General features: G+C 38.3%; 2 protein-coding genes and 1 non-coding gene across 3 annotated transcripts; 2 read left to right on the top strand and 1 right to left on the bottom strand.

Annotated features, from left to right (window-relative positions):
* Positions 1-2,802: 2,802 nt before the first annotated feature.
* LOC122280025 (leucine-rich repeat receptor-like protein kinase PXC1) lies at positions 2,803-5,668 on the bottom strand. The gene is made up of 2 exons (XM_043090979.1): positions 4,048-5,668; positions 2,803-3,750 (listed from the first exon to the last, which is right to left on the bottom strand). The coding sequence occupies exons 1-2, from the start codon at positions 5,408-5,410 to the stop codon at positions 3,074-3,076; spliced, it is 2,040 nt and encodes a 679-aa protein (XP_042946913.1). The 5' UTR covers positions 5,411-5,668; the 3' UTR covers positions 2,803-3,073.
* Positions 5,669-11,865: 6,197 nt separating this feature from the next.
* Positions 11,866-19,015, top strand: LOC122279380 (pyruvate kinase 1, cytosolic). Its single transcript, XM_043090008.1, has 16 exons — positions 11,866-12,096; positions 12,239-12,335; positions 12,417-12,514; positions 12,768-12,923; positions 13,544-13,621; positions 13,797-13,928; positions 14,052-14,132; positions 14,234-14,305; positions 14,422-14,511; positions 15,478-15,622; positions 15,873-15,961; positions 16,442-16,537; positions 16,632-16,699; positions 16,910-17,009; positions 17,849-17,908; positions 18,555-19,015. Exons 1-16 carry the CDS (start codon positions 12,028-12,030, stop codon positions 18,705-18,707), a joined length of 1,584 nt encoding a protein of 527 aa, XP_042945942.1. The 5' UTR covers positions 11,866-12,027; the 3' UTR covers positions 18,708-19,015.
* Positions 19,016-19,451: 436 nt separating this feature from the next.
* Positions 19,452-19,524, top strand: TRNAR-UCU. Its single transcript has one exon. It is a non-coding gene; the product is annotated as a tRNA-Arg (tRNA).
* The last annotated feature ends 870 nt before the right edge of the window (positions 19,525-20,394 follow it).

Here is a 20,394-nt window from a genome sequence, read left to right as displayed (position 1 = left end):
TCGATCTGAATCGTCCATAGTTGCAGATCAGTTGTGGGCTTGATCGCAGCCACTTGGAGTCATGACGGACTCATTTGTTTTGGGCTTGATCGCAGCCAGTTGGAGTCATGCCAGACTCATTTATTTTGGGTTTGATCGCAGCCAGTTGGAGTCGTGCCAGACTCATTTGTTTTGGGCTTGATCTCAGCCAGTTGGAGTTGTGCCAGACTCATTGGTTTTGGGGCTTGATGTCAGCCAGTTGGAGTCCAATGTTGCCGGACTCAGTTTGTTTGGGTTTGATTTAAGCCAGTTGGGATCGTGAAGTTTGAGGAGCAAACTTTAGATCATTGGACGATACTGATTAACTTGTTATATCAGCAAGTTTTTTACAGTCATACAACTCATGGAGCATAATGTTATTAAGAGGAGAACCGCAACGGATCTCATTGTGGCTTTCTTTGAAAAGCCAGTTGCAAATAACAAAGTGCAGATGAAGAAACAATTCAATTTCAGAAAAGGCAGAAGGTACTGCCCAATAGTATTTGACGTTGTGGTCAAAAAGTTGGGAGGTCATGAGAATGGCTATGAGTAATTCTGAAAAGAAGTTGAAGTTGAAATTTCTTAATGTAAGAGATTTTATCCTAGATGAGGAGGTGCGTAGAAGAGATTCTCACAAGATCTCGAGTTGTTGGTCCTGAATGTTGATAGTAAGGACAGAGGCAAGTCAAGATCTGGACAACAGATGGCTCGCTAGAAATTGTGGCAATACAGACCACAAGAGACTGCTAAAATCAGGAGAAAATTGAGAATGATGCTGTGAATATGGTGACTGAAAAAATACATGGCGTTGCATTTCTTGCAGTGCACAATGCTGTTAAAGACAGCTTGAAGATAGCAGTCATTCATTAGTGTTTTCTCAAAAAGACATGGAAGGTCACGAATGATTCATTGGTCTTGGCTCGTGGTAATGGTCGTGTGAATTAGATGAGGAAGTAAAAGGAAATCAGTTTTACTTTTCTTCATCTAAACCTGAAGAAATCTCCCTAGACCACGACATGAAGAAAATGTGTGAGAGATGGGAACAAAACGTCAGATGTTCCAGGGATATCTACACCTAAAGTTGATGATCACATAACTGCCAAGACGATCAGACCTCCATGGTGGTTACTACCTTAAACTATATCTTGCTGAATGAAGGTAGTGAACTACGGTATGAAGAAAAATCTTGCAAGAATGGAGATTATGCAAGTTGAAGTTAGCAGAGACTGCACACAAGATGAGCACATCGACTGAAGACAGGATATGTTAGCAGCAGGATGAGGAGTCAGTCGCCCAGGTCAGAGAGACCTCAGCAACAGGTTCTTTGATATGTGTAAAGGTCCGTGCGAGACCATTGATTCCGAGTGCAATGGGAGATGTGTTGTATAGATGTGTTAATTAAGGGCACTGTACGTGATGAACTAAAGTTATGTATCACTTAAGTTAGTCTTCTAACTTAAAGAAATGAGCTGTAAAATTGTATAGATGATAAGGGATCATGCTAGAGATAGAGGCTAGCATGTTGAGAATCAGTCTCCAAGTTGGAGATTGGTGTGATTGTAAGATTGTGGAGCCTGGTTTTGAAAGCTGCAAAGGCACCAGGTAGATTGTTTGCTCGACTATGGCTCGAGCAAAACTCAGTTTGCTCAAGGTATACATGAGTGCGGACTCATGGACTCGAGCAAAAGAAGAATCCTAAAGAGTTGAGATTGTGCAGTTGAGCACTTATAAATCTCTTTTGAAGAAAATCCCTTGCAAGCTTCGTGGATGTAGACGATGCTAATGCATTTGAAGATGCATTTGGAGAGGCATCTGGACATCCATTTGAAAACATACCTGCAGATGCATTTGGTAGCAGAAATCTCTCATGTTAAAGAAAGAGGTGCATTCATTTGAAGAATGAATCAGTTTGCAAGCAGCCTGGTGTGGCACACTTGGGTGGAGGAGGTGATTGTTGAGTCAACCCAAGTGTGAATGCAAGTGATCTATAGCTGCTGCACATGCACCGTTCTCAAATTTGGCATATTAGGCACCGTTTCTTTCTTAACTCTATTAGGCCACCCACCCTCCAGCAAAGTCAGAAGCAACTGCATCGAAATCGTAAGTTGTAGGCTGCTCTCTCCTATAAATAAGAGAGAGCTCAGTTGTGAAAGGTGCGGCAGTGGCAATGGGGGGGAATTTACAGAGAAAGAGGATACGTGAGGGAGAGAGAGAATTTATAGAGTTTTTGTATATCTCGTATAAATTCTATAAAAGAGACTCCAGTAGACGTAGACAATTTGCTGAACCACTTAAATATCGTCTTGTGTGATTTTTTAGACAGGCCGGAGGCACAACAAGCACATCCATTTTTTGGAAGCTTTAAGGCACGATAAAATCTTCATTCTTATCTGTTGTGGTGTTGGTGTCAAATTGCTGAACAAAACCTTTTGATCTACCTGTTTTATAGAACTGCATGCAAGGGAGCTCAAAACCATTGAATAATGAAGAAGGTACTAGAGTCGAATTTTTGCATACATGTTTCGGTTTCAAATAACTTAAATCTTAGTTCTGTTGGTGCAAGACCCTCAATTTTCTATCCGTTATTGTACGTAAGAACCGGCCAGATTATGCAGAAGTACCTCCATTATGCTGTAAGACTACTTACAAATGTATTTCAAGCTTTGAGTAGTTTCATTATTCTAATCCAGATAATTTCAATGTTATCAAAATATAACAAGGCTTCATAAATATATAAATAAATAAAGCTGCTTGGACAGCCGGCCACCATTCATCGGAATCTGGTTTTTAGAATAACTAAGGAATAAAATTACTAAATTGCACAACATCAGAAGACTAAACAGGACTAACTGGTTGGCTCGTGGAGAAGAGCACATAAAGCTTACAAATATTACAAAGAACTCTGATAAGAGTCTGCAACAGCCAGAATTTGCAGCGAGAAACTGCGAATGAAAATAGAGGACATGAATGAGGATAGAAATAACCATGCAATGGGAGCTCATCAATTTAATATTGGCGCATAGTTACTGAAGCACTTGAAAGAAAGAGATGGGCATCAAGCGAGTCCATCTTCAGTGGTGGCAAGCGAAGGTGAAAGTGAATTGCGGGATTCGTCATAATCCTCCCCGAGAGGAGACTGCTCCACCCTGATGACCTCTATCATCTTCGCCACTTCCGCCATTGTTGGCCTCTTTTCGGGCTGTGGCACTACACAGGCCAACCCCACATGGAGCATTGACAACAGTTCTTCCTCAATGTTCTTATACCTTAACAGTTCTTGGTCAAACACTTCAGCAGTCCATTCTTCCTTCACGACCGATCGAACCCATTTTGGAAGGTCCACAGCCTGTTCCTGATCTTCGTCCGCGCGTGGCCGACTTGGTGAAGGGTACTGGGACGGAGCTCTCCCTGTAAGAACCTCCAACAACAATACCCCAAAGCTGTACACATCTGCCTTTTGAGACAGCCTCTTGATTTCTGCCTGTTCAGGAGCCCTGTAGCCTCCTAATCTTGCAATGGCATGAACCGGATTTATAAGCAGCGAGAGCCCGAAATCGGAAATGCATGCAACGCCGTTCTTGTCGAGGAGCACATTCGAAGATTTCACATTCCCATGAGGTATTTTGGATACGCTGTAGTCTTCATGAATCTTTGCTAGTCCTCGAGCCGCTCCTAGAACCAAGCTGATCCTTGTAGTCCAATCCAAAGGGATTCTCCCCGGACCCCGATTCCCTAAATTCCATAAATAAAAAATCCAAGAACCACACAAATTAAATATTATTGAAATGAAATATATACATAGTATTGATGAATTTTGCTACCATAAAAAATAGTAAGTATATATTATATATGTATGTATATTAGAATTATTAAAATGTAGCTGGTTAACTTGATTTGTTAGATGTATTTTATAATAAAAATAATTTTATAATATGACGTATCGTATTAATTTATTACGTGGAAAATTGTGACTAAATTAATCTTAGAAGCAAGTTTATAATCCAAAGATTGAAAAAATAAAACACTGACCGTGAAGAAGTGAATGTAAGCTCCCATTGGAAAGATAATCATAGACAAGAAGCTTCTCCTCCTTGGCATAGTAATAAGCTCTAAATTTCACGATATTTGGATGCTTAAGCTTCCCGATCACATCCATATACTGCTCAAACTCCTTCCTCTCACACGGGTTCGCGTCCTTAAGTCGCTTCACGGCCATGATGCACCCGTCATCGAGCACCGCCCTATACACTGTCCCCAGGCTCCCTTTCCCGAGCATCTCCGCCGATGCCCGGAGCAAATCCTCAAGCACAAACTGCTTCCTCCTATCGTAAAACACAAGCTTGCTTCGGTCCGTGGCGTTTGTCGCATCGCTGCAGCTATCTTCACCTTCATTGCTGGCATACACCTTCTTCTCGCTCCCACCATAGCTACTACCACTCCTCCTCCTCCTCTTCCCGCTATCGTTCTCCGCTATAGAACCAGACAAACTCCGGTTTCTCGCACAGTAATACGCGAGGACGAACGACACCACCACCAACAACGCCACGCAGTTTGCTATTACAATGGCCACTATAACACCGGTGCTTAGTCCGTTTCGCGATCCTCCTTTGGCATGACTTGTTGCAGGCGCTTGTGGCAACGAGCTCGGGTTTGACGTTACGGTCTGAGTAGAAGCGGATGCCGGAGGAGTTCCGGTGAACGAGCAAGCAGGAAAGGGGCTCGACCCACACAGACCTTCGTTCCCTGAAAATATATCCTTGCCGAATTTCTTCAGTAAACCGTCAGGCAAGCGTCCATACAACTCATTGCTCGTTAAGTTCAGCTCCCTAAGATTCAGCAGGGAGACGGAGAGGTCAGGAACCGTCCCAGAGAGCGCATTGTTCTGTAACCGAAGCGTGATTAGCCGCTTCAACCGGCACAGCTCTTTAGGAACCAAGCCGCGGAGGTTGTTGTCGGACAGGTCTAGGCGGAGGAGGCGCCGGAGAGACGATATCTCTGGTGGGATTTCCCCAGAGAGGTCATTGCCGGAGAGGTAGATGAACTTGAGGTTGGTGCAGTTGGTGAGGCGTGATACGGTGCCGTTGAGGCGGTTGTTATGGAGGTCGAGAAGGCGGAGCTGGTCGAGCGCAGCCAGAGAGTGGAGTGGGCCGCGGAGGTTAAGGGAAGGGAGGGAGAGAATGACGACGCGTTTGCTGTTTGAGGAGCAGTGGACACCGCGCCACGAAGCGGCGCAGGCATCACCGCCGCTCCAGTTGGAGTTGAGCTGGCCGTGGGCATCAGCCTGGAGGCGAAAACGGGTGAGTACGTCTGTGTCGTTCGGGACACAGACAGAGAGGGTGAAAAAGGCTAAGGCTAAGGCTGAGCTTAAGGGTAAGAGAAAAGGATTATTCATCTTTTGTGCAAGTAAGGAGGAGACTGGTTTTGTAGACGTGTTTTTTGTGTTCAAAATGTAAGGAGACTGATAGCTAGTCTCACGCTCTCTCTTGTCTCCATGTCTTGGCTAAACAAGTTGAAACATGAAGAATCGGGTATAATTTAAGGGGAAGAGAGAGAGAGAGAGAGAGAGAGAGTGTGTGTATGTTTATGATATCTTTTTGAGCTATACTTGAGAGGGTGAGTATGATTAAAGGTGACAGCCTTATATGGGAGGGAGTGAGGCCTCGGTTGGAGAGTGCTGGGTGAATGATTTCATTAGTCTGTCCCTCTTCTCAAATGGAATGGGTGAAAGAAAGGTGTTTCTCTTTTTCTTGACCAATTGAACGCTTGGGCTCTCCAGAATATTGCATGGTGGCTTTCCCACCGATTACATAATTACACTTGTGTTTACCATGTTGACCACTGTTTTTTTTTTTTTTTTTTTTTGGGTTAGGGAATATTGGTAGGTGACATTGAGGAGTTAAAAAAAGAGAGATTTGGGAAGCAGTGAAGCCTACCTGTGATCAGGAGATTCACATGATGGAAACTACAGTTATCATTGAACCCCACACCTCTCTCCCCTTGATGCCTTACCCTTGGCCAAAACAATGCTCGAAACTTAAATCCACCAACAAAATCCTTGGTTTGACTGTGAAAGTCGTCCGCTGCTTGATGAACATCTGGATGGCTAATCAGGAAAAAAATAAAAAAGAAGAATTGCATGATATGATTTGCATGATGTCCGGTCCCCTTCCTGTCGATATCGTGGAGGAAGGAAAAAGTGCAAACTTTAAGTAATAAGAAAGCAAAGGTGTTGTACGTACAACGTATTCCAGCTGCGTTGATGATTGAGAATATCATGTAAATAGATCTGGCTTAATTGGCCCGCAAATTGACAATTTTCATCATGCAAAACGTCCAAAACCTAATGGGCTTATATTTATATATATTTGCTCCACGATAACATTCTGCACTTTCATTTATGGGTTCGATCATCTATAGTACTGATCATCTGCCTCGTGCACAAGGAGTTACGTCTTCATCATTTTCTTCTCTTTTATTTCTTCTTGCATACCACTCTCAAATATATAATATCCGCAATCAATTAGATGATGTTGTTTTGAAAAACCAAGAAGAAGAAGAAGAAGATGTATATAAAGGGGCAACTTCAGGTTTACTTTTTAAGATTGAAACTCACACAGGTTGACTATACAGTGCAAATTAAAGCCTGCATCAAATTAAAACCTTTTCCAGAAGTAGCATTGTCTGCCAAAGTAATTGTTCAAGTTCCCCTGATTTTCAATGCCCACATGGTGGGGGCTCATTGGCAGTACACACCCCACTTCTCTTGGCCTTCATCTTCACCGGTACAGAAATGCTGTCGCAGAAAGTGAAGAAGTGCTTCTGCTTTAATTTTTAATTTTTAATTTTTTCCGGTTTCATTACGCTTCCTTTTGCCCTTTTATTACCACGCAACAAAAAGAAGAGAGGGGAGAAATTGAAGGCGGGATTGGCGTTATAATTTTGTGACGTCGGAATAGTTGGATTTTGAAGGCAGGGCAAAAGCAAAAGCAATATTGTGCTGCTGCTTGGGACACTTTAATTAATTATTAATACTGTTAGTGTAATCATCAACAATGGTGTTGTTACTATTATTTTTCCCCTAAGCTAGGCGGGATCAATGGAAACGAAACAAAAGAAGAGAGATTTCAGGCTCAAGACGTTTCCGAAGCCGAGACTGCATGAGTTTACATCTTTGGCTTCACACGGTGTTTTGGTTGCAATGATGGCTCCATCGATCCACCTCCCCCGCCAACAGTACTTCCAAATCGACATCAAATGAACTCAGTGCAACTTCACCGAACCCTGTATGCGTTTTCTTCTGATCTCCTCTGGCTCTGGGTCAACAACAAGATCAATTCATCATGATACCTATCACTCAATTGGTCATTGACTTGTTCCAGTTCTTTTCGTGAGTCATGACTAGTTGCTGTTTAACCTAAAAATTAAACTTGCTAAATCAGTGGCTATGAAAACTGAAATTGCAAGACCAACCATTTCCATTTTTCTCATCATCATGAGTATTGGGTACTAGTCTTGGATCGCGTCTCTCCATGTGGCTGGCTGCTTTCACAGTTTTATTTATGTGCCGCAGCGGCCTTAAGAAATAAAAAGTCTGGACTCTGGACTGGGTCGCCTTTAAGCCCATTACCTAGTTTGTCTTGTTGCATTTAATACATTATTTAACATATATTGCTCGTCTTGCTATCTCGGTCCTGGTTGGGCAAAGACATCTCTCAGGGTCACTCAGCGTATGGCCGGGCCTTCATAGTCCATCTACTTGACAATTACAAGTATTGAATTTCAAAGCAATGATAAAAGATTTTTAAAAACTCAATAGTTAGATTCTTTTAAAAATGGTAAAAAGAGTTTTTTTACTTATTATTTTTATACATTATAAATCATATTTTTTATTTAATTTTTTAAAATTTCTTTTAATTTTTTTTTGTTTTATTTTTTTTAAAATAATTGAATTCTTCTACTCATTATCGATATATCACACATTTAGTAAAATAATAAATTAAAAAAAAATTAAAAAAATGTGGTGTCTGGGGATAATAAATAAAATTTTTCTTCAATAAATTGTTAATCATGATAAACTCATTTAGGGCCTATTTGTGGTTGTGATAAAATATTAAAAGTGTTTCAATAGTTTTAAAAGCTCTTTAATGAAAAAATTAATTTATTGGATATTATCTATTAAAGCACTTTTAATCTTAAATAAGCTAAAAAATACACTTGAGAAAAAAAATCATTTTGATACTTTTTTTCAAACTTGCTTTTTTGTATAATGAAAAACGTAATTCGATTTTTAAAATGACTGTTAATGAACAAAAATACACATACAATTTTTAGATAATTACAACTTTCAAACTTTCAAAAATATACTTATAAAAAAAATATGGTCATAATTTTTAAAAATTTAAATGATCCTAATTTCTACATCAGAAAATATTTTTTTAATTTATTTACAAATAAACATAACATATTTAAAAATGCGTTAAACATATAGTTACTAGATAATAAATAAATTTTTAATAGTATAATAAATTTTGAAGTTAAAAGTTATAATTGGAGTCATCATGTAAGAGAAAAATAGCTTCAAATCTTGGAATTGCATACGTGCTGATTGTGCAGATATACCATACGGGGAGTGATTCAAATATAAAAATGGTTTAGTTGGATTAAAGGAGTGCGCCGTGTTAAGTCAAGTTTGGTTTGGACCAAACCAAACATTATAGTGTAATGACAATGCTAGTGTGATTATTAAATGTGTTCATCAAATGTAAGTATTAGTGTAAATGAGTTTTTTTTATTCTTCTTTAATATTTTTTAAACATTCTTAACTATTAATAAAAAAAGAAAAAAAATTTATAAATTTAATAATAGTCACTTCTTTAATTATTAAAAAAATAAAAAATAAAAAAATAAAATTATATGAGTGAGCATATATAATTTGATAGTCAACTATCATTTTCCTACAGCGTAATCCAAAAGCCATAAATCCAAAACAAAAAGTAGAGTAATTGATTAAATGGATCCCCAACTGGATGAAAGAGTACATCACACCTGTCACTTAATCAACATAAATGGATCCCCCACTAGCTTCATACACCCAACTCGAGGTATTCACCAAGGTAATCCGTTGTCCTCCTTTCTCTTCATCATGGGTAGTGAGCTACTGTCCACATTAATCATCAAATCAACCACAACATTGAAGGAATCAAAATTTCTAGAGATGATCCTCCTCTCACAAACCTCTTTTTTGCAGATTAATCATCTTAGAGGAACTCAACAACAACATTGAAAGAATCAAATTTTTTAGAGATGATCCTCCTCTCACAAACCTCCTTTTTGCAAATGATCTCATACTCTTTGGTGGCGCCACTTCCCATAATGCCTAAGTCTATGCTCATTGCTTAAACATATACATTACTTGGTATGGGCGAAAAAATAAACTTGGCAAAATCCTCCTCCGAAATTGAGATATTTAGGATTGCCCCTTTATATTTGACCATAAAAAAATATCTCTTTAAAGAAATCCAAGATAAGTGGAAATCCAAACTCCTATCCCAGGCGAGAAAGACCACACTCATCTACTCAGTAATAAGCTCAATTCCTACATATACCATGTCAACAATTTGGATGCCAACATTTGTCACAAAGAAACTTGCTAATTACACACGCATATTTTGGTGGGGTATTGAGAAAAACAAAACCCATAAATTCACTCCAAAATCATGGAATTCCATTTGCATGCCCAAGTCCTTTGGAGGTTTAGGTCTGAAAAAATTATCACAATTCAACAAGGCGCTTATTTCAAAATTTGCTTGGAAACTTATTAATGAAACTGGCAGCCTTTAGAAAAGATGCTTAACAAAAAAATACTTGAAAAATTCTTACTTTTTTAATATTGTTGTCAAACCAATAGACTCGTAGTTCTGGAAAGGAATCATAAAACAAAGAAATTTCATCAAAGAATCCATTTGCTTTAAGATCAACAATTGAACCAACACAAGGGTTTGGATGGACCCTTGGGTCCCCACTATGAACTTGTTAAAGCCACAACCAAACTCAAGTAGTCTTCCTATTGATCTTGATATGGAAGTGTTTGAACTGACACTTGAAGAACCAAGAAGATGGAACTCCTTTCATCTTCAAACTCTCTTCACACTAGAATAAGTGATAGCTATCATGAAAATCCCACTTTCTACCCTGAACTTCAGAACATGTAGTGATAAAGTCAGGTTGGGTAACTTCTCAGTGAAATCAACATATGCTACCCTTTAAGGTCCAATAGAGCCTATCCAAACTCAACCCACAAGCACAACTTGGAAAATTTTTTGGAAGCTCAAGTTACAGTACATATTGAAATTATTCATCTTGAAGGTAATGCACAATATTCTCCCCATAAGAACCATTTTTAAAAACACCCTCCATCTGAATGAAAACTAAGTCACTTGTCCCCTGTGCATCACAGAGGAAGCTCTCCCTCACCTCTTCCTCAAATATATTTTTTCTAAGATTCTATAGAGACAATCTAACTTGCCAATAAAACACTACCCAATTTGCAAATCAACCCATTTCCAATTGGATTTCAATCATCTTAAAGCCAACCAATGGTTTGAAAATTCTTGAGGAAGAAGTCCAATCCTTTCAACTTTCTACAACCTTGGCAATGGACAACTTATTTACGTAAGGAACTAGGTCGATCATTCACAATGGACCAATCCCATCTCCAGATTAGTTTGTCTCAAAAGTTACATAGATCTTCAATGGGCACAACAAGGCTTGGACCACAAAAGTACTTCAACAAGAACCAACATGGGAGCCACCACCCCAAGGAACTCTCTTTTTCTTTTGATGTGGCGGTTAGACCAAATGGCAGCTCAATAGCAACACTATGCAGAAACAACTAAGGAAAAATAATTTTCATGCAAACTGACTTCATTAGCAGCACAAACCCAAATGTAGGAGAGGCAATGGCAGCACTGATGGCAGCTAACAGAAAAATTCCTAAAGTCATCATTGAATGAGACTCAAGGTAGGTTATACAAGCAATTATCAACTCAAAACAAGCAGCAGATTGGACCATGCAACCCACCTTTAGGGATATGAAGTATTTGCTTAGGCACTTCGAATAATGGAGGGCATAAAAAATTCACCGTTCATAAAATTGATGTGCACATAACCTAGTGTAATGGGCCACTTCCAAATTTGTGTATGGAAACATACTCAAGAACTAGATTACACCTAGTCTACTGGATTTTTATAGTGAAAAGGACTCACCTTCTAAGGTATAATTAGGCAAAATACTTTTAATTATTAGTGAGATTATTAATATATTTCTACTTGCTGAGAAAAAAAAAAGATTAATTGAATAAAATAAAGATGAAAAACTACTTAATTGAAATAAAAATAGAGATAGACAGCAGGAAAGCGACAGCCCATTGGACCTTAAAAAAAAAAAATTAGAAATTGTGGGTGTCAGCCCACAGGAATTGACCCACGTAAAGTTTGTTAAAACCACGGACTTTTTGACGGTCTTTACTAACAAACCAGTTGGCCAAAAATCGAACAGCAGCAGCCAACAGAACAGAACATGCCTCGGCCTCCAGTCCACTTCCAGAAAGCCACCCTACAGTCCAACCAACATCCCTCCAATACATGCACGTGCACCGCACGCGGAGGATACCATCCTCATTTTTCCACTTACCCCCGCTCTGTAGTCCCCACCACGCGCACTCTCCAAGTGGTTTGGTGGGGCTTATTCCCAAATTCACAATTCCAGGTGACTGCCACGTATCCCAATTAATTCTATTACAACTTTCGGTAGAATCTCTTTAATTAATAAGAGCAAAAGCATATTCCATTAGGTTCGTGAAATCAAAAAAACTTACCTAACAACAGCAAAACCCTTTCCGTACCCATCCCTCCCCCTCAAAGCGCAGCTGCTCTCGCCTCAGTCTTTCTCTTCTCCTCTTTTTAACATTTGCTCTTTGCGGTTCCTGAGCCATCGCTGTCTGATACAATATGCATTCCAATCACTTGCTTCTCGAGGAGCCCATTAGGATGGCTTCTGTTCTGGAGCCATCCAAGGCCGTATGCTTCTTCTCTTTTTTTCCTTCTTTGTCTTGAATTGAATCATTTTCCTGGCCTGTTTCAAACTGAATCTATTAATTTCTAATTCAGTGTGTGATTATTTATCTATTGATTTCTTTATGTTTTTTTATTTTTGTTGCAGACTTTCTTTCCCGCAATGACAAAGATCGTGGGGACGCTGGGCCCCAAATCTCGATCCGTTGAGGTTATTTCCGGCTGCCTCAAGGCTGGAATGTCAGGTACCAGGCTCTTGCTTTCGCGGGATTTTTGTTCGACTATATTAATTCTCTTGTAATTGGTTGGTGTTGTTTATTTGGCAGTGGCCCGCTTCGACTTCTCGTGGGGCGACGCGAAGTATCATCAGGAGACTCTCGAGAATCTGAAGGCCGCTGTGAAGACTACTAAGAAGCTTTGTGCCGTATGTTATGTTTGTTTATTATTTCTTAAGTACTTCTATTTCAAAATATTACGGGCATGTGCAATGCTAACTAAAATCGAGAATTTAGTTGTTTTCTAAATGTTAGTTTTTAAATAGCATTTGTTAATATCTGTTGAGTGAAAGAAAGAAAACAATGGTTTTTCTCTCTTAAGCAGTATCCTGCCATGCAATTCATGTTAAATATATAATCTCAGAAAAGGAATTGAGCAAACTATTATTCCTTGCGTTTCAGGTTATGCTGGACACGGTGGGACCTGAGTTGCAAGTTGTTAATAAAAGTGGAAAATCTATTTCGCTTCTGATGGACGCTTCTGTTGTTCTGACACCTAATCAAGATTTAGAAGCCTCTTCAGATGTATTGCCCATTAATTTTGATGGGCTGTCAAAGGTTTGATAAAATTTTTGACCTTATTATCACATAGTTGTTCTGTGTTCTGGAAGTGTTTATTGTCACAACTATTTCTTATTTTGTGTATCTTTATATTTAACAAGACGAAAACCTGAAAACATCAGCAAATGCTTATCGTGGATATCCTATAGAACCAAAATACAGAATTTTGGGTTTTTAGAGGGATTGAGAGTTTGTGAAACTTTTATGTGCAGTTTATATATTTAAGCTTGCAATGCGTTAAGGTGCTTCCTGGAATGACAGAACATTCTCAAATTGAAGAATAGCGTATTGTTTACCAGAATCTGTTGAGAATCTTACATGTCCTTGTTTTGGACAGTGCAGCTTGCTTATATTGAATAAAACACTGAATTGTAAATCTGAATGGATTCTGCAGCATTTACAGTGTGTTCATTTATTAACTAATGCCCGCCCATATTTAAAACCCTGCATGTGCTCCCAAGATTTTACCATCTTTTCATTATACTCGAAATAGTGAGTCACTTTCATCTTAAATCAGATGAACTCTGTAATTACATTGTAACGCTGTCTCTTTGTAGTTATGCTCTTTCTTAGTACTTCTAGAATTTGAAACTAAGCCTTGAATTTGGTTTTTGCAGGCAGTGAAGAAAGGAGACACCATTTTTATGGGTCAATACCTGTTCACTGGAAGCGAAACTACTTCTGTTTGGCTGGAGGTGAGAGATAGATAACCTAGAGGGCTAATGTCATTTAAAAAGCTCCTTATTTTCACCCCTTTTTGACTGTTCTCCCATCTTCTCTTATGAGGATAAGTATAACATATGGATGTACACTAACCAATGAAATGAATAACTCATGCACAACTGATTAGTTGTATCTGAATTTGAGCAGGTTTCTGAAGTGAATGGGGAGGATGTTGTTTGCATTATAAAGAACTCAGCGACACTGTCCGGCTCATTGTTCACTTTGCATGCCTCTCAAATTTGCATCGAACTGCCTACTCTTTCTGATCAAGATAAGGAGGTAAGTTCTGAACATGCTCTGTCTAGTGATTGTTGTATGGACTGCAGTGATCCTCTCCTCTCTATCATGTTTTTCAGTAACTTTCTAAAAGTGCATTTCATTATATTTTGTTGCTCATCTCAGGTTATAAGCACCTGGGGCGTGCAAAATAAGATTGATTTTCTCTCACTATCATATACCCGGCATGCAGAAGATGTTCGCCAGGCAAGTATTTTTTTCCTTGACGTACTATCCTTTTACTGTGGTTTTCTGGTTTCTTTGTCTTTTGAGTTATTGTGGTTGTTTGATTTTTCTTCTGATATCAGGCCCGTGAGCTCCTTTCTAAGTTGGGTGAACTCAGTCAGACACAAATTTTTGCAAAGATTGAAAATATAGAGGTGAGTTGATCTTAGTAGCTCATGATATTGTCTCTGTTTTTTAGACAAGTTTAATTTGATTTTGATAGCAATGCCAAGTGAATTTATATGGGGTTCATTTATGTTTTTCTTTTTAGGGTTTAACCCATTTTGATGAGATCCTACAAGAAGCAGATGGAATTATCCTTTCCCGTGGGAATTTGGGCATAGATCTTCCACCTGAGAAGGTTAGTTTACCAACGTGGACAAAATATTCTTTTTTAAGGTGTCAAGATTTCGTAATACCAGTTTAAGCTTTTAAAATTAACAATTAGGTTTTCTTTACCTTCTCAAAAAGATTTACAATTAGGTAGCTTCGTGGGATATGCAGATGTGCTTCAGTTTTGGTCATGGCAAAATTGCCTACATATGTAGATCAGAATTCATATACTTATCTTTACCTCTTTTATAATAATTTCATTTATGGGAAACCCCAAGAGACTTCTTCTTTCATACATTGTCGCTTTGGGCTTTGGTTATTGTAATGGATGGGGCTAGTCTTAATGACTTTTGTGCTGTTTTCCAGCTTTAGCTTGTAATTAGGCGTTTTTTTCTCTTGTATACTTCCTTTGTACGTGGGCTATGCCTAATTACGTGGGTTGGTTTAAGTGGTAAGGGCCTTGGTCTTGGTGGTGTGTTCCTTCTATGTCTAAGATTCGAACCCTTGGGTGCAAATAATTTTTAGGCGCAATGCCCAATTGGTTAAAAATTGACGATTTACTGGATTCACGTGATGGGGACACACTACATGGGCCTGAGGTTTAACCAGGTAAAAGACGTGTTTGCACGGTCTCCAAGATACCTTGTCATAAAGAAAATAACTTTATTTATATACTTTTGTATTCCCCAATAATATTTATTCGTTTTTTGTATATTCCATTGTTTTGTTTTTAGCTTATCTTTTTGGTTCCAAGCCCTGATTTGCTAGTACCAAGATTATGAAAGCTTATCTTCCATACAAAACATGTCTAGTTTCTTGTAGCATACTACTTATAAAAAAAAAAGTTTCTTGTAGCATACTATGCATCCTATGATATTTCCCTCTAACCCTAATAATCTGTAACTGAAGAAGCTTCATGTGAATCGTGTCATAATTTCTAATTGTTTGTGTTGGCCCTTTTAGTTGCTGCTAATATTTCTTGCGTACCTTGCAGGTATTTTTATTTCAAAAAGCTGCCCTTTACAAGTGTAACATGGCTGGAAAGCCTGCAGTGCTTACTCGTGTTGTGGACAGCATGACTGACAACTTGAGACCAACTCGTGCAGAAGCAACTGATGTTGCCAATGCTGTATTGGATGGTCTGTCTCTATTTTTATGTTTTAACATCTCTTGATTTATAGACATTGAGGCCAAAGCCACGAATTTCCTTCTTGTGGAATTGCATGTAATATTTGATTGTATGTGAAGTACTACTATTATGTTTCTAGGATTAAGTAAGTTTTACGGTTCCAGTACTCTCCTCTTAATATGTGGTTTCAGTTTGACATTTTTACAAGTATCTCATGCAAAATAGACTTTCTTGTCTAACTCGTTTTCTAATGAGTATAGGAAGTGATGCAATTCTGCTGGGTGCTGAGACTCTACGTGGATTGTACCCTGTTGAGACTATTTCTATTGTGGGCAAAATTTCTGCTGAGGTACATCGACAGATTTTTTGTTGATCAAGTAATTTGCTTTTGAATGTGAGCTTTAATTTTTAAACTTATGCAAGTTTTGAATCTGGAAGACTATTTTTCTCATTATGCCTTCTAACGAGTTGAATTCTGAGCATTGGCATATTGGCTTTTATAGATAAATGTACAGTTACACATACATGGTCCATCGGGGATTCTGTGGCACCGGCTATGCAAAACACTGAAGTCAGTTTGGTTTTTGACTGGTTGAATCGGTCTGAAACAAAAATTTATTTTAACCACGAATAGACGTGTTATCAGAAGGCATTTCTGTTTGGATACTTCTTGCATTGCTGTATCTCAAGGGTTGATTAGGATTGATTAATTATGGTTGACTTCCTAATATATATTGATTATTGGTGCTCCCAAGATTAAAAAAAAATGGTATCATGCATCTTGAGGGTTTTCATAATGTATTTTTCGCCTCTGAAATTATCATCACAGGCAGAGAAGGTTTTCAATCAAGACCTTTATTTCAAGAAGACTGTCAAATATGTTGGAGAGCCAATGACCCACTTGGAATCTATTGCTTCCTCTGCAGTAATTACTTTTCAATATTCCTCTTTATTCATTAATGCATTTCTTTGATAATTATATTTGGGATTACAGTTATGGTTGCTAATCACTTGTCTAGGTAAGAGCTGCCATTAAGGTGAAAGCATCTGCTATTATTTGTTTCACTTCTTCAGGAAGGGCTGCGAGGTACTTTCTTGGTGGATAGTTAAATACATATGTGCATGTAACCGGGATCCTTGAACATTGAATGTATATGTTTGTTCTTCCCATTTTAAACCTGCAAGCTTGGAATTGTTTTTTGGTTGGGGGTGTGCATCAATAATAGCATTCACATTGTAAGTACATGTGCAGCTTTTCGTTTGATTCTTTCTGAATAAATTGTGTGAAAATGCACAGATTGATCGCCAAATACAGGCCAACAATGCCAGTTCTATCTGTGGTCATCCCCCGGCTTAAGACAAATCAGCTGAAATGGAGCTTTACTGGAGCCTTTGAGGTATTAATTTATATAGTGTCCCTCTGCTTCAACGAAGTTCCCTTTTTTTTTTTTTTTTCTTTTTCGGTGCATGAGCTCTGTAAAAAAAAAAAAATGGTGTTCATTTGTAATTCTTTTGACAATTTGAAAGAAGCCTTTTGTTTTATTCTAGTACATGAGGAGATTCCTTCTAGTAACTGTATCCTTCTTGTTCAAATAGTTTCTTGACTTGAGGCTTAAAAGGATAAATTTTGTTTGTTATCCTTGAGGTCTTTTTAGGACGATTACTTATAATTAGATGCCGAGCCGGATAAACTATTTCAATGGCCATGTAGGGGAAGGAATGCTTAATCAAACTTTTAAGTGGTATGCAGCTTTTGATGCTTATGTTATCTTCTCCTTGTATTGTTGTTTTGAAGCTCGGGATGTTATCCTCTTGTTTTCTTGCCCAGGACTAACTGTGTAGTCTGTAATATCCTATTTCAGAAACCTTTATCCCTTGAATGTAATATTCCTTTTTATGTAATCTTATTTAGTTGTTGGTATGAATTAGTACTTCTTGCGTCACTGAGGCTTGTTTACTATCAAGAATTTGTAGCTAAATCTAACATTGCCATGTTTTACTATTAATATTGCCTAAATTTACTCTATAACTAGGATGTTTCGTCATCCATGCTTTTATACTGACTAATTTCCAGAAGCACGTTTCCTTTTTCGTGAGGAGATTCAGTACAATTTTCTCAACTCTTTTTTTCCCCTTTAAATTATAATAATTTATTGGAATTTCATGGTCATTTTACTTTGTTTCTCTCTCTCTATATCCAAGCTAATGAATCTTTATATGTTTGCTTCATTGTTAGGCAAGGCAATCACTTATTGTCAGAGGGCTCTTCCCCATGCTTGCGGATCCCAGACATCCTGTAAGTTCTCATTTTGCTTTATTTTATTAATTTTTCTATGGTAGGATTCTCCTTCAGGATCACGATAAACTAGTATTCAGGTAGAGCCTTATTTTAATGCTGATTCCAATTACTTTTCAAGGATATTGGTTATGCTCAATATCCAAACATGCCTGGAATAAATGTTACTAGGGCTTGGTTACATTACAGCTTTAAAATGAGGAGTTGGGGCGTGGTTTGTATAGATTTACCAGACTAGTGTGGGGCTAGCATATTTTTTCAGGAAGAGGTTTTGGCTTCATATCTTGGTACCACGTGTTTGCCCTGTCCTGAATGTTGTTCTTGCCCCAGCCTAGTAGGGTTAATAGAGGTTGTCTGGGCTTAGGATTTGGTGTTTTTCCCAGTTCATCCTGCTGCAATCTGAGGTTATTATCAGTTTATGGAATGCATACTTAGTTGTGCATGGTTTATAATTTTAAGAAGAAAGTGGGTTTTTAAATTGGCATTTCTAGATGTGACTTTCTGGTATATTAATTGCTTTACATGTTCAGCAATGGTACATAATTTGGTTCTGTAATTTTTTTTTATTAATAATTAATCCGCTTCTGTAATGCTACTTTGTTCTTCATATATTTGATATAACTCTGCATTTCCTTTGACTTTGCAGGCGGAGTCAACCAGTGCTACGAATGAGTCAGTTCTAAAGGTTGCACTTGATCATGGAAAGACGGCGGGAGTCATTAAGTCACACGATCGAGTTGTAGTGTGCCAGAAAGTTGGGGATGCATCTGTGGTGAAGATTATTGAGCTTGAGGATTAATATGCTTCTCTTCTCCTCAGTTTTGATTATAACTTCTAATTTTGTTTTTTTTTTTTTCAAAAGAAAAATGGTGCTGCATTGTTGCTGTCACCCAATTAAGTGATATGTATATCCAGGTAACGGGAGACTACCTGCTTGTGCCCTTGACATGCGTTAAGAATGTACACTCGGGGCAATTATTTTGGTTTATCGGAAGTTAGTCGTGGAAAGTATGCCCATGCTTTCCATTTTTACTTTATTATCGGTGTGATTCACATCTCATGCTCAGTTGTATTCAGCATCAAATAATCAATGTTTTTTTTATACAATTTGGAATCGTCCTGGAGGGCAGATAGTTGTGCAGACAAATAATACTGTAGACGCTATTTATTCATGTCATTCTGTTTTTCGCATCTGAAAAGTAAAAAATGAAAAAGAAAAAGAAAAGATCCCTCGTGGGGGCATCAATGGTTGGCTAATCGAGTGTTTCTGTTTTCTTGTGCTCTTTCCTAATTTATGGATCCCCCCGGAGTAGACTGATTCCAATCCCGTTGTTGCGATCTTCTGTTGCCAAAACGGATGGCCCTAAACACGTGCCCTTGGATGTGAGAAGAGAGCATTCTCGGGAGAACAATAAAGAGACTTTTATTTTTAGAGGAACGCATTGGGTATAACATCACTTTTACAAGGCGAGAGACGATAACCAGAGGATTTCGCAGACAAGATGTATTAAAATAATTAAAGATCGTTTTTGAAGACAAATCAGCGCCCGTGGCCTAATGGATAAGGCGTCTGACTTCTAATCAGGCGATTGTGGGTTCGAGTCCCACCGGGCGTGCCTCTTTTAGCTATCCTGAGCATTTTTGGCACAGAACAGCTATAAACAATTCAGACAATCCGCGTCACCTTGCGACGAGAAGCTTAACTACCTGGCATACTGATACCACACATAACTTGAAACGGTGCGTTTTGTGTTGAAATTTAAAACCGAGACTTGCACTAAAACAAAAGGAATCCATGGTGAAGCAGCACACGACAAAAAGGAAATAACAGAATAATCATATTGCAACGGGAGATCGTTCTCAGTCATGGCACAATAAACAGATCACACAAACTTCCAAATTCCACACATTTTAAGATTTTAGTCGTTCCAGAATGTGTTATTTAAAAAGAATTTGTTCTGCATCTCTCACGTTTGCAAAGAGATTTTCTCACAATAAATTAAGGAACTGCAGACAACAAGCATACACAAAAAGGATTCTAGTAAACAGCAAACCATCATGCACACTGTTTCAAGTTCCAATATTCATACATCACCCAAAATATTCTTAAGAGAAAAGCTTTGAGTGTTACACTTATAATCTGTCCAAAATCATACAAGATGATATTTAAGTGGTTTAGCAAATTGCTTACTGGAGTCAAAATTCATTGAGTTTGTATAAGATTATAACACTCAACAATTTCTCTCTCATGTCCACTTTCTCACTATTTTTTCCCACACCATTTATATATTAGAACTTTCCTATTTATAAGAGAAGTTTCCATAAACAAGTTGTTAACTATTAGTCATAATTGATGGCTAACCTCTAGCTACAGCAGCTATAGTTGAACATCAATGTTTAGGACGATGCTGTAGCAGCTATAATTTCAACATACGATGCTGTAGGACGGTATATGTGATAGCAGCTATTTAGTTACTGCATTCACA

The sequence above is a fragment of the Carya illinoinensis genome, chromosome 10 (assembly GCF_018687715.1).
Source record: "Carya illinoinensis cultivar Pawnee chromosome 10, C.illinoinensisPawnee_v1, whole genome shotgun sequence".
NCBI classification, from domain to species: Eukaryota; Viridiplantae; Streptophyta; class Magnoliopsida; order Fagales; family Juglandaceae; genus Carya; species Carya illinoinensis.
The sequence above is the reverse complement of the archived record's forward strand: the minus strand, read 5'-3'. Positions and strand labels throughout refer to the sequence as shown.

Excerpts from the sequence above, each read along its gene's own strand:
- LOC122279380 (XM_043090008.1), top strand. The coding sequence starts at position 12,028 with ATGCATTCCAATCACTTGCTTCTCGAGGAGCCCATTAGGATGGCTTCT. Across the intron at positions 14,306-14,421 it reads CAAAGATTGAAAATATAGAG|GGTTTAACCCATTTTGATGA; the intron begins GTGAGTTGATCT and ends TTTTCTTTTTAG. Across the intron at positions 15,962-16,441 it reads TGGGCAAAATTTCTGCTGAG|GCAGAGAAGGTTTTCAATCA; the intron begins GTACATCGACAG and ends TTATCATCACAG.
- LOC122280025 (XM_043090979.1), bottom strand. The coding sequence starts at position 5,410 with ATGAATAATCCTTTTCTCTTACCCTTAAGCTCAGCCTTAGCCTTAGCC. Across the intron at positions 3,751-4,047 it reads CTTACATTCACTTCTTCACG|GGAATCGGGGTCCGGGGAGA; the intron begins GTCAGTGTTTTA and ends TATGGAATTTAG.